Here is a 14,590-nt window from a genome sequence, read left to right as displayed (position 1 = left end):
CAGTTAAAGGAATGTGAGAATGAAAAAACAGAAACTTCCTGGTCAGTTCCCAGCAGACTCACCCCGGGTTTGAAGGAGGGAAGGCCAAGCCCTACTCCGATGGTCGCTTTATTAGGGTTTACCACCGAGTTATAATGGATGTTCCGGTGGTAGCTGACCCTGATTGGCTCATCTTCATTCTTCTGAATACCATGGAAAGTGTTGATTGGTTCTGTTAAAGAAAAAAGTACAGACAAAGCATTAGCCATGGGGTGTTGAAAACAGGAGCTGAATTAAGGCATAACAGGGAGTATTAAGTTCAATAAAATTATTCTTTTTCAGAGAGACCTTCACAGTTGGACAACTTGAATTGTCACTTCTCCTAAATCCCAAATTGTTAAGTCCTAAAATAGCATACGACGTCAACAAAGGCTGGAAGCTAGAAAAGGAATTGTGTTGAGTCATCTACTTTAGGTCAAGTACAGATAATGACAAATACCAGTCCATTACGTAAAACCAGTGTTTGGTGGAAATCTGGTCATAGAATATTGTTTTTAAGGGAACCGTACATTATATAATAGGAAACGCCAATTAACTCGTACTTGGAGAAACTGGCACTTATCTGACAGAGATGGCCATAGTTGTCAATTCAATAAATTCAATGGAAGTTGTTGTCACGCAGTCACCAATAACAACCACTTTAGTTTTCCCTGTGCAGCAAGAATGCACCTCTAATGCTGCAGTGGATGGGGTAGTACTTACATGAAAGAAATCTGCATTAGAAAATCTATTTAGAAAATCCTTCAAAAGCATGCCTTCCTACATCAATTTCTAGAAGACTAGTATTTCACTCAGATTTTGCAATCTGCGAGAAATGCAGATATCTTCCAGATCTATTTCCGACCTGGTTAATGCACTAAATTGGAGGGCTTTTGGTGCTCAAAGCCCTTAGTAGACTGGTATTTAGCAGTGCAAGCAAAGCATTGGTCCAGGTAGATTGTTAGGTCTGTCAACAATCCAGACTACTATCCGGGAGTATAAATTACCCAAAACAGGATTCTCTGGCAAAGTGCTGATAGGACTAAAATCCTATGTTAGGCATCCTACCCCTTACTACTATAGGCCAACAAGGGAACTGGTGCAGTAGCTCACAATACACTGTTGCCATTATTATTTAATGTACATATGAAACACCTTGTGAAAGCCATGCCTCCAGCAGGTATCCAGTTTTACATGTAGAGATGATATGTAGCTAATCTTTGTCCCATTGCAACCGTAACAGACCACAAGTCATACCTGACTGAATGCCTCTCCATCAGTTGGTAAAAATCTGAAAAGGTTTTAATGTTTAATTTATCACTGATCATCATCAAGAGGGAAGTGTCTTTTCCATCAAGATGGCTTGCTGTAATGGGTACTACACCCGGTCCACAACTAAGGTCCAAATTGCAATTCTAAAAGATTTAATGTACAAAAATCGAGATTTTATTAAAGACTAGGAGGCTATCATTATGCATAATACTTTTATTCGTCACCTCTGAGCAGCAACCATTAAAAGCTCAAAGAATTCATACACAGCACAATAACAACAAGAATGTTCAGTCCCATAAATAGCATGTGACCTCAATCTTTCTCCTCTTTTTGTTTGCTCTTTTTTCCTCTTTGTTGTGGTTTCCAGCTATCCTCTTAATTCTCTACAAAATCAAACATGTAATTTCTCCTCATTTTGGCCTAAATCTCAATTTAAAACTCCTAATCATAACATAGTATAATTTTGAAATCCAAAAATTCACACCTCCCAAAAGGGCTGGGTGGGAGGGAGGGCAAATGCTAGCCTGCTAGTCTTAAATAAAATTGATTCTTTATACAGTAGACCATATAGAATCGCAATTTTATGTCAAGACAGGAGGTTAGCATTATGCATGTGCAAAGCTTTTGTAAAACGTTTCGAAACATGATATATTGACTTAAAATAAAACTACTGAAGGTTTCAGCAGATAACCAATCGGCCGCTTTCATAATATCTTCTAATGTTCTACTTAACATACACATCCTACTTGCCATTGCTCCTCTCGCTGTACGAGCTGTAAACAGAAACATTCACACCTGCGCCTTTCATTGCACATTTAACCCATCTTGCAATTGTTGCACTACAAACTGCCTTATAAGGCTTTACTTACGAAATCAACACCTCTTCAACCAGCTACAGCTCTTTTCTACAACTATTTTCATATTCTTTAAGACAAAGCACCACACAACTTTGGTAACTCATCAAATTTGGGATAGAAGACAGAACCAGACATGGTTTTAGTTCTCCTACATATTTCAAAAACAACTCCATTTAGTTGATAATATCTATGCGACAATTCTAGAGCCTTCACATCTGAAACTTTCCTAAAAGATATAAGACACAAAGGAAGCTAATTTCCAAGAAAATTCTCACTCCTAAATATTTTTTGCTTGACCACCTTTCAAAGAACTTTAAAACAAAATCCACATTCCATAAAGTCTTATACTTCGAATTCAGAGGCCTCCTCAATGGAATACCTTTAACCACCCTACACACTAAAAGGCTTCGCCTAACTGTTACACCAAATGAGAGAATGTCCCTCAGACACTACTGATCTGTAACAATCTACTGTTCTATAAGACATTCCTTTCCCAAATACCTCAGCAAAAACATTTGCTACATGAGTCATCAGCGTCCAAGGGATCCAAACCCATTTCCATGCACCAACGAAACCACACCTTCCATGACCCTCTATACTTCTTTCTTGCACCCGGGGCCCAAGATTCTTTAAAATTCTGCAGCTGTGCCTGAAAGTTTTTTTGAGTCTTCCTGTACACCCAATATCTTCCATACTAGAAGGTTGAGAGAACCCGATTCCACCAACAGATGCTCTCCCCCTTTCACGTTCTTCAGAAGACCTTTGAAGGCCACCGCCAACAGAAGTTCTTCCACTGCCAACGCCATCACCGATGGAAACCATTATTGCATCTTCCAAAAGGGAGTAACTAAAACAACTTGGCATTTCTGCCTCTTCACCTGCACTAGCACCCTCCGTATCATAGAAAATGGAGGAAACGCATACCCCTTCAACCCCGTCCAATTCTGTACAAAAGCGTTCACTGCCATCACCCCTGGATCTGGTCTCCAACTCACATACCTTGTTAACTTGCAGGTCACCCTGGAAGCAAACAAATCTACTTCCAACTGACACATTACTTCCAATATTCTCCGAAATACTACTTCTTTCAGCTTGCAATTGCTGTAATCTGCCATGTACCACGAATTCCAATCTGCTAAAACATTCTGTTCTCCGGGAGATTCTCTGCTCTCAACCCTATCTTTTGTTCTTAAAAAAATTCCCATATTTCCTTCACCAAATCCGCAAATCCCTTGTTCCTCCCAGCCTGTTTATGGATGTCACAGCAGTTATATTGTCCATCTCTAACAGTACACACTTCTTGTAATTCTGCTTTGAAACTCTTCAAAACGAACAACCCCGCTTTAATTTCCAAACAATTTATATGTTTCTCCTTCTCCAACGAAGTCCAAAGACCCCGCCCCCACACCTAAACCAATCGCTCAACAAACTGAATTGCTCGCATCTGTTTCCAATACAAAGTCTGGAGGTATCCTAAAAATTGCTTGGCCATCCCTGGCCTCCAAATTCTCTTTCCACCAAGGCAACTCCTCTCTTGCCTCCTCTGAAATTGACGTCTCGTCTCCTTACCACAGACCCTTCGCTAAGCCTGCAATTTTTAAACGTTGTAAGGCCGTGTAATGCAACTGCCCTGGAAAGATTGCTTGAATAGATTAACAAAAGCAAACCAATGACGCGTGCCAAATCCCTTAATTTCACCCTTTCTTTTCTTATTATTGATTGTACTTCCTGTTTTATCTTTTTCACCTTCTTCTCCGGAAGACATAACGGACTTGACACAGTATCTATTACAAACACTAAAAATTCAAGATTCTGCACAGGTTTCAAAATTGATTTCTCCATATTCACCACAAAACCTAAACTCTCCAACAGTTTTCAGCATAGCAAATTGTTCTTCAAATTTCACAATCTCCTGACTCATCGGCAAGATAAATGATCGTTCTTACCCCTCTCTCTCTTACAAAACCAACTACCAGTCTCATCACCTTTGTAAAACACCATGGGGTCTATGATAGCAAAAAGGTAAACTCTGAAACTGATATAGTTGACACTTCATCAAAACTGCAGAAAGTTCTGACTCTTCTTCCCTAGTGGGATTGTGAAATATGCATCTTTTAGATCCATTTTCACCATCCAATCATTTTCTTGCAGAATCTCGTAAAAGATAAATTCCTTCCATCTTGAAATGATGATACGTCACATATTGTTTCAAACTTCTTACGTTTATTATTGGTCTCCACCCTTTGTCCTTTTTCCCCCACTAGGAACAAAGTACTTACAAACTCTCTTTTTCATCCACCTGGATAATTACGTTTTTTGCAACATCTGTATAACGTCTCGTACTGTTTGCATTAGTTCTTCTTGACAAACCAATTTGCGAGGTTCCCAACATTGAACTGGCTTTGAATCGAAATCTATTGAATAACCCTCATAGTTCTTAGAACCCAAACATCTTGAGTAATTGTCTTCCACTTTTCCCTGAAAATCCTTAATCTTCCTCCTATACGTGTTGGGATAGAATGAGAAATAATCTTCATGCTCACTCTGGTTCCGTCCTTGTCCTGTAATGTGACCTCTTCCTGTTTGAATGACCTTGTGACCTTCCTCTTTGCGGAACGAGTTGAGAAACCCCTTGTCCTCTAAAACAACCATAGCCTTGGTTATGATACTGGGCTCTGTAGTTTGCCCTCTACTACCAGTCCGTCCATAAAAACTATTGTTTGCGAATACTCTCCTCATTGAAGAATGCACCTTAACCAGGCTAATGAATGTACGTATGTAATTTGTTGAAGCCTTAACCCCTCCTATCGCCAAACAGTAAACCACAGGCATCCTCACTTGATTCTTTATTAGCTAAATCCCCTAGCTTTGGATTTATGTGCATAAGCAGTTTTCCACCTTTCTGCATTTGAGTTCCTAAAAAACAAATAGCTCTGACACCATCCACACAACAGACAAATATCCACATCTAAATTCTTGATATAAGCATCTTCCACAGCATCAAAGATGTTTGCCAAAGGTCCTAAAATGTCCTGACACTGTTTTAGGGATCGTTTCTGACCCTTCCTAGAATCGTTGCCCATCTTAAACAGATATGTTAATAGCTCTGGATCCACATTTGGTGTCACACTTTTTCGTCAATTGACCTCACGCATTCTCTCATCCTTTTCTAATTGTTTCCTTATTCTTGCCTTTATGTAATCCCAAACGTGGTCCGAAGGCCACCGATCCTTACCTCTAGGATGCCTATTCTCTTTTGGACTAAAAAGTAGTTCCCCAAAAGGATGAACTACAATTTATTTTTCACTTTACTAATATTCTCATTTTGAACCTCCAACCCATCCTTATAATCCAAATCAAGGATATATTCTTCTATGTCCATGTTATCAATATTGCTCACATCTTCTGAGGTGTTTCCTTCATTCTCAGCGATAAACAGACCTCTCTTTGCACCGCACCGGGTACCATCTCTTTTCAAGCTGCTTTCAACTCCACTCTGTGAAGCACTAACTTCTAAATGTTTCTTCTTTTAAAGACTTTATCCACCTGGGCCCCTCTCACTAATCATCTGCCTCTGAAATGATTAGGCAGACCATTGATGCAGGAGGCAATACAGCACTTGTGCTGCTTGACCTCTCTGCAGCATTTTATACGGTTAACCATCAGCAACTATTGCAAGTTCTGGAGGGTATTGGTATCGGAGGTAAAGCGCTGGCTCTTCTAAAATCGTTCCTGTCAGGGCGGGAACACTTTGTAGCTTTAGCAGAGGACAAGTCGCTGAAATTCACGCTGCCATGTGGGGTGCCATAGGGCTCGTCATTGAGCCCCACCCTTTTTAACATTTATGTTGCCCCACTGGCTAGACTAATTGGATCTTTGGGTTTCTCTGCTATTTCATATGCAGATGATACCCAGATTGTGGTTTCAGTGACAGGCTCCCCAGACGAAACTGCGACCCAGTTCCACACATGTCTTCACCAGGTGGGGGACTGGATGTCCACAACCTGTCTGAAGCTAAATGCCAGCAAGACCAAAATCCTACTCCTGGGCAAAAACACTAACTTCTGGGCCCCCGTGTTGTGGCCCCCAGAGTTTGGTCCGTTTCCCTATCCGTTTCCCTATCCAAAAGGTTAGGTAAAGACCTTGAGGGTGACTTTTGACTCTATGCTTTCCTTCGAAGGTCATGTCAATCTGCTCACTTCCGCCTCCTTCTATACTTTCAAAATATCAAGAAGGATCCTGCTACTCATTCCAGTTGAATTGAAGAAATTAGTGATCTCGGCGCTTGTATTGTCCAGAGCGGACTACTGCAAGGAACTTTATGAACCTCCGCAAACACTGCCTCAACAAATTGCAGATTGTGCAAAACGCCACAGTGCAGCTATTGCTAAATATCCCAAAACACAAATCAGTCTCCACGGTGCTCAAAAAGCTGCACTGGCTGCCAGTGAAAAGGCAGATAGAATTTCAGACGCTCTGTAATGCGTTCAATGCCACTCACGATGCGGGGCCAGTGTTTTTTTAAAAAAAGAACTTGCAGCCTTATGTTCCTGCCCGCCAGCTCCGCTCAGCACATTCCCACAACCTGGTAGTACCCAGCTTCAAAAGGTGTGCTGAGAGGGGAGTCAGTACGACCAGACTTTGTAATACATTGCCAGTGGAGATTAAGAAAGAAAATCAACTGCTGTCTTTCAGAAAGGCTTTAAAGACGTGGCTGTTCAATCTTTGAGCAGTCTCTTTCACTCTTATCCGTTTTGTGCGGAGCCAGCGCCATGATACCTTTGGGTGAATTTTTGGCGCTTTATACGTCTTTCATTTCTTCCTCATCTGTATTTTTCCTCTTGCTCATAGCCTGCTTTACAAACTCTTGAATCGCCTTTTAATTCCTCAGAAAGTATTTTCCTTATTCTCTCCTGCTCATCTTTATTTGGCTCCCGCGGGGAGGATTAAAGGAATGGCCGTAAGCAGCAACCACGCACGCAAGGGACGTGCGTGGTTGCTTTAACTACATCACAACACTTGGCAGTTGACTGGAGCAAGCCTCGAACATATTTTTTTACCGATTCAACGAAGAAAATTACCATTAATACCCCAAATTTTAAAAATAATAAGAAAATATATATAAAGAGATAGATTTAACTTTTAATAAATAAACTAGGGACATCTAATTAAAATCTTAGTTTAAAATAAAAACAAATTATAAAAGATAGATCATAATGTCCCTTGTTCCAGATACTAACCTTGAAGGTAAACTGGAATCGTTGGTTCTAGGTAAAGCCATGGACTCCTTTAATGAGACTATAAATAAAAAATGTGAAATGCTGTCAAGGGCATGGCCCTCCACCAGTTCTACCCATTTTTACCCTCCTAAGGAAAGGGCAGTTAAGGCCCCAAAGAAAAGAGCCGCAACAGAAAATCCTGTTGATACCGCAAAAAAGAGCAAGAAAACAAGAAAAAAATCAGGAATCTCGCTTATCAGGCAGTGACAAGCACGATGCCTCGGACTTCACAGAAGGGCGTCAAGGACCCCCCATACGCACTGACAGCGAGGAGGAGGATGAAACAGAGATAAAGCTCTCCTACTCATCAGAATTTGAGTCGGAGGATGAGAACATAGGTGATAAAACACCGGAAGGCTCTGAAGAGGCAAACAAGGCCTCAGGCTCAAAAATGAGCATTACTGATCCCTTCAGGGAGAACATGTTTGACCCCCTACTGATCAAACACCCCTTATCCCCAGAATGGTTCCCTTCTCAACATGTCGCCGAATACATTACCTTCTTGCTCAGAAAAGAAATCCCTAAGGAAGTAAGGTCAAGACTGAGGTCTGAGTGCCCGCGCCCATCACTCCCAGATAAGATCGCTATGACCCCTGGACTTGACCCTAAGGTTGTGGTTTTTATAGCCAAGGGCGCAAAAGACCCCACGAAAGGGATTGACAAGACCCTAAAATCCTGTCAAGACAGACTCTTGGGACACGATTGGCCCAATAACAAAATTTTTTGAACTGGCTGAAAACGCATATGTTGAAGGGACACCAATAGACCCCAAAGAATTACGTCAATGGGTTCAAAGGACAATATGCTGGATTGGCAACGCTAATACTGCCATTTCAAATGAACGAAGGAAAGGTATCCTCTTGAAAATTGACCCAAAACTAATTGAACTAGCGAATAAAGAAGGAGGAGCCTCTTCTAAAGGACTCCTCTTTGGAGAAGAATTCATTCGCGACATGGCCAAATATGTGGGGGCCTTTAGCTCTATTCAAAAGTCTCAACGAGAGATTAAAAAAGTATTTTTTCAGGATAAAATTTTTAGAAGGGCCTGGCGAATGCGGGGTCGATTCCCCGGCCGCGGACAATTTCTTCCAGACCCTTTCTGGGACGAGGCACAAGATTCCAACAGACATCCTTTTATGGAGGCCAATCTTTCTTTCCGCAAAGACAGAGAAACCGTACAAGACCTTTCCGGGGAGAGAGAAGAAACCGAGGCTTCTCCACAGGTAAGAACCTCGAAAGACCCTTCAGATACCCCTATAAAGGTGGGAGGGAGACTAGCCCTTTTCTCTGGGAATTAGTCGATGATAACACAAGACCCGTGGGTTCTAGACACAGTCAAGGGTTACAAGATAGAATTCATCAATACCCCCATTCAAACAATAAGACCTCGAGAAATACATTTCTCTCAAGAACAGAGAGAATTGGTCTCTCAAGAAGTAAAAGACCTCTTAGCCAAAGGGGCAATAATGGAAAGTTCACAAATTGGTATTGTGAGCAACATTTTCCTAGTGGAAAAGAAAGAAAGGACAGAGACCTGTGATAAATTTGAAAAGCTTAAACGAATGGGTAACGTACCACCACTTAAAAATGGAGGGAATACATCTCCTAAGGGACGTTCTGAGAAAGGGAGACTGGTTAACTCGTCTAGACTTGAAGGACGCTTACCTGACCATTCCAATTTGGCAACCTCACAGGAAGTTCCTTCAATTCAATTGGGAAGGAAAACTTTGGGAATTTTGCACCCTCCCCTTCGGGCTTTCTTCAGCCCCTTGGTGTTTCACCAAGGTATTACGACCGGTAGTAGCATGGCTAAGGCAGAGGGGTGTAAGATTAATTATTTATCTAGACGATATCCTCATAATGGGTCAATCCAAATCGATGGTAACTCTTCACACAGATCTTACTATCCAACTACTTCAACACTTAGGCTTCGTAATAAACTAAAAAAAATCATGTACAATTCCATCCCATGAAACGCAATTTCTCGGTTTCATGGTCAACACATTGAGTACAGAACTGAAACTTCCAAGGGAAAAGATAAAGAAACTTCGAAAAGAGCTCAGAAAGATACTATCTTTAAAAAATGTTCCACTCAAATTCTTAACCAGGATCCTGGGCTTGCTTTCTTCAACCATCCAGGCAATTTTTCTAGGACCCCTACATTACAGAGCCCTTCAGAGACTGAAAGCGAAAGATCTCAGAACCAACCTCTCCTACTCCCACATGACTTGTCTAGACCAAGACTCAAAGAAGGAACTGACTTGGCGGCTGAAGAATGCAGAAGCCTGGAATGGCAGGGCCATCTTTGGTGAAGCACCAGATTTTGATAATAGAATCAGACGCGAGCCTAGAGGGATGGGGTGCCACATGTGGCAGTTCTTCGACAGGGGGTCATTTGACACAACTCGAGAAGGAACTTCATATCAACTGCTTGGAGTTACTAGCAGGTTCTTTTGCAGTTCAGAGTTTCACTCAGAATTCATTGAAATGTTGCATAATGCTGCGCATGGACAATGTCTCTGCAGTGAGATATGCCAACAAGATGGGGGGACCACACTCAAAGGGCCTTACGGAATTAGCGAAAGGTTTCTGGAGCTATTGTTTGAACAAGGGACTCTGTTACAGCAGAGCATATTCCTGGTTTGCACAACGGCGTAGCGGATAGGTTCTCAAGGAATTTCAAGGATTCCAGCAATTGGAAACAAGAGAATATTTATGATAATCCAAGACAGATGGGGTCCGTTTGGGACAGATCTTTTTGCGGACAGACTGAACACACAGCTAAAGAGCTTCTTCAGTTGGAAACCGGACCCTCAGGCATCCGGGGTGGATGCCTTCCTCCAGAACTAATGCAAAAACCACAATTGATGGACAGAATGCAGAACAATGTCATACATTCACCCCAGTACAGAGATCTGGGCCTAAATCCATCGTTTTTTTGCTCACCATGCCTTTCCAGTTTGAACCCAGCCATATGCAAATCAGTCTTGACCCTGTGCCTCATGGGAACAGTCCACCTCGAACTGCCAAGCCAGGTCCTCCCTGGACTGGAAACAAGCATCCTAGGACCGGTTTCGGGGTTTCACCCCTCTTCAGCCAGGATAGCTTGATTCCAGTGGCATGGAGAGCAAGGGACCCACGTCTGGGCATACCCTTCCCACTCGGGGTGACTAATGCAAAAACAACAATTGATGGACAGAATGCAGAACAATGTCATACATTCCAGACGTGGGACTCGTGCTCACTACGCCACTGGAGTCAAGCTATCCTGGCTGATGACGGCTGATAGCCAGAAACCGGTCCTAGGATGCTTGATTCCGGTCCAGGGAAGACATGGCTTGGCAGTTCGGGCTGGACTGTTCCCATGAGGCACAGGGTCAAGACTGATTTGCATATGGCCATGTCTAAACTAGGGTGGTGTAGTGGGCAAAAGAACGATGGATTTAACCCAGATCTCTTGACTGGGGGAGAATGTCTGCATTGTCAGCATTCCGTCCATCAATTGTTTGTTGTAACGCATTTCGCCCTAAGTGGGATGGGTATTCCCAGACGTGGGACCCGTGCTCACTACGCCACTGGAGTCAAGCTATCCTGGCTGATGACGGCTGATAGCCAGAAACCGGTCCTAGGATGCTTGATTCTGGTCCAGGGAAGACATGGCTTGGCAGTTCGGGCTGGACTGTTCCCATGAGGCACAGGGTCAAGATTGATTTGCATATGGCCATGTCTAAACTGGGGTGGTGTAGTGGGCAAAAGAACAATGGATTTAACCCAGATCTCTTGACTGGGGGAGAATGTCTGCATTGTCAGCATTCCGTCCATCAATTGTTTGTTGTAACGCTTTTCACCCTAAGTGGGATGGGTATTCCCAGACGTGGGACCCGTGCTCACTACGCCACTGGAGTCAAGCTATCCTGGCTGATGACGGCTGATAGCCAGAAACCGGTCCTAGGATGCTTGATTCCGGTCCAGGGAAGACATGGCTTGGCAGTTCGGGCTGGACTGTTCGCATGAGGCACAGGGTCAAGATTGATTTGCATATGGCCATGTCTAAACTGGGGTGGTGTAGTGGGCAAAAGAACGATGGATTTAACCCAGATCTCTTGACTGGGGGAGAATGTCTGCATTGTCAGCATTCCGTCCATCAATTGTTTGTTGTAACGCTTTTCACCCTAAGTGGGATGGGTATTTCCAGACGTGGGACCCGTGCTCACTACGCCACTGGAGTCAAGCTATCCTGGCTGATGACGGCTGATAGCCAGAAATCGGTCCTAGGATGCTTGATTGCGGTCCAGGGAAGACATGGCTTGGCAGTTCGGGCTGGACTGTTCCCCATGAGGCACAGGGTCAAGACTGATTTGCACATGGCCATGTCTAAACTGGGGTGGTGTAGTGGGCAAAAGAATGATGGATTTAACCCAGATCTCTTGACTGGGGGAGAATGTCTGCATTGTCAGCATTCCTTCCATCAATTGTTTGTTGTAACGCGTTCCTCCAGAACTGGCAGGGCTTAAAGCCAAATGCCTTCCCGCCGTTTGTCATGCTTCCTCGTCTTCTCCTACATGCCCGTCGTTACTTACAGAACATGACGGTGATAACCCCTCTTTGGAGGTCGCAAGCGTGGTTCCCACTCATTTTAGAGATGACTGTGGACTTCCCGATCCTAATACCACCTTTCAGGGAAATTCTTCGGGGCCCAGAGGGCAATTCTCACCCTCTCATAGACCAGGGTCTCTTGACTTTGACGGCATGGAGGATTTCAGGCGTCAATGGAGAAACCCAGGCCTTTCGCAGGATGCTTTCCAACTCATATCTGAGTCTTAGGCATCTAGAACAAGAAAGGCATATTGACTGGCGTGGAACAAATGGGTTCGCTGGTGTATTCAACAATACTAGGATACAATTTCAACTGATTTAGTTCACGTAGTTCATTTTCTATCGGAACTATTTTCTTCTGGCCTATCTTACAGGTCAGTTAATGTCTATAGATCTGCAATTGCTGCAGGCCATTGCTTAGTTGATGGCGTATCGGTGGGACAAAACCTTTTAACTAAGAAAATTACGAGAAGCATGCGGGTTCTTAATCCTCCAACCCCTAAATATACCGCCTTATGGGACGTAAGAAATGTTTTACAAGTTATATCCTCTTGGGGGGGACAATGTCGAACTTTCTCTTAAACATATCTTTTATAAACTTACAGTATTGCTTTACCTAGTTTCTTTTAGACGAACCTCTGATGTCAAGGCCTTGGATGTTTGTAGCAGAGCTTACCAACCTGAGGGAGTCTGTTTTTATCTTAGAAAAAGGACAAACTATGTAATCTTCGATTTTCTACCCTTTCTTCTCTTCGAATGAAACTTTGTGCGTTGTCAAATGCTTGAAAGAGTATGAAAAGAGAACTGCCTCCTTGAGAGGTATTGGAAGGAACCCAATTATTGATCTCTCACAGATTCCCACATCTGTTTCATCTCCCACGCTTGCAAGATGGGTGAAAGAAGTGATGAGAGAGAGTGGTGTTGATGTCTATCTTCGGCGCACATTCCCTCAGAGGCGCTTCAGCTTCTAAAGCTTTTATGTTAGGAGGTGGACTGCAAGATATTCTTAGAGCCGCTGATTGGTCGAATGAAAGTATGTTTAAAAAATGTTACTTTAGGCCAATCAATAATGTGATTGACAATGTGCTTAATTCACTTTAAACTTGTATAGTGTTGGCCTCCGTGTCGTGCCATAAAATTTAGATTTTTCACAGCCTGGTGGGCAGAAAATCTGGATTTTATTAAGGACACGGAGGCCAAGATTATCCCACCACTTCTTGACCCTCCCAGGGTTTATTCATTTTGACCCATTGTGTCTTTTTCTTACCGAATAATTCGCCTATGCATTACTCCTGTTTAAAGAAAGTTCTTCACGTCATTTTCAAGATATCTTTATTCTTCGCAGCATTGGACTAAGACAAAGAAGGAAGACTGATGTGTGCTCATGCTCTATATACTATATGGAATGTTGTTTAAAGTTCTATATTCTATTCATTGTTACTGCTGAGTTGTGGCAATAAAGGAGATTTGCATAATCTTGGCCTTTGTGTCCTTAATAAAATCCAGATTTTCTGCCCACCAGGCTGTGAAAAATCTAAATTCTCTCCTGCTCATCTTTATTTGGCTCTCTCAACCATTTTAAACTTCTTATTCAATTAAAATGTTTTTAGACTGTCTAAACCTGTGAACGATCCCCTTGCTGTTCAAATAACGGTCTCTCCACATATGAAGCACACAAACACTACCTCTGCTACTATGGTAATGTCTTCTCAGAACAATCAGCTCAAGAAACTATTCAAATTGTTCAGAGGAAGCTCAATCTCCCTCTGAAAACGGTACAAATGTAATCCACTCACAATGAGAGTTGTGCGACTGTCACACAACTCACATTTCCATGAATGCCTTTCACAAGCGCACACGCCTCCCTTCGTGTGCGAGGCTACATGCGTGCTTCTTCCATCGCGCAAGAGGCTACAAGTTTGAATAAAAACAACTGTTTCCTCTATGCTGTACTAGCTCGTGCTTTGACATCGTAAATATCTGGTATGTCGCGTGATGATCCAACTGATTAATCCACACGCGCTACCACATTTGCAATAACGCGTCTGAAGCCCATAAACACTTGTTTTAAAGATACCATTCTGTATTCTAAACTATAGTAGCGATTACCTAATCAATCCTACTTATGTTGAACGTATAATTCTCATCATACCAAACAAAACGTTTCCCTGCTCATACTTGTCTAAAAATCACAACATTTTCAACCAATTGTAGCCCAAACATACACTATAAATTGTGTATCCAACAGTCTCCAAAACTCAGACACATGAATATAAAATACACATCTATCCAATAACATGCATATACTTATCTGCTCAGAAGCAGCAAACAAAAGAGGAGGAAGATGGAGGTCACATGCTATTTATGGGACTGAACATTTTTTTTGTTACTGTGATGTATTTGAGTTCTTTAAGCCTTTAATGGTTGCTGCTCAGAGGTGGCGAATTAAAGTATTATGCAAAATGCTAGCCTCCTGTCTGGACATAAAATCTGGCCATCGATGCAGACCTCTCACTGAAAGACCAAGCGGAGGTAATTTAGAGCTGGCTTCTTAAATGAGTATTAGCA

At 42.5% G+C, this 14,590-nt stretch overlaps 1 protein-coding gene across 2 annotated transcripts in view; it reads right to left on the bottom strand.

Moving 5' to 3' along the window:
• Positions 1 to 14,590, bottom strand: part of OTUD5 (OTU deubiquitinase 5) — a 559,146-nt gene that overhangs the window by 208,172 nt on the left and 336,384 nt on the right. For both annotated transcript variants that reach the window (XM_085629705.1, XM_085629706.1), the window contains exon 5: positions 63 to 211. In XM_085629705.1, the coding sequence (XP_085485831.1) occupies positions 63 to 211 (149 nt within the window). The remainder of the gene's footprint in view (positions 1 to 62; positions 212 to 14,590) is intronic.

This window comes from Triturus cristatus, chromosome 10 (assembly GCF_964204655.1).
Source record: "Triturus cristatus chromosome 10, aTriCri1.1, whole genome shotgun sequence".
In the NCBI taxonomy this organism is placed as follows: Eukaryota; Metazoa; Chordata; class Amphibia; order Caudata; family Salamandridae; genus Triturus; species Triturus cristatus.
This window is presented reverse-complemented; position numbering and strand designations above follow the sequence as displayed.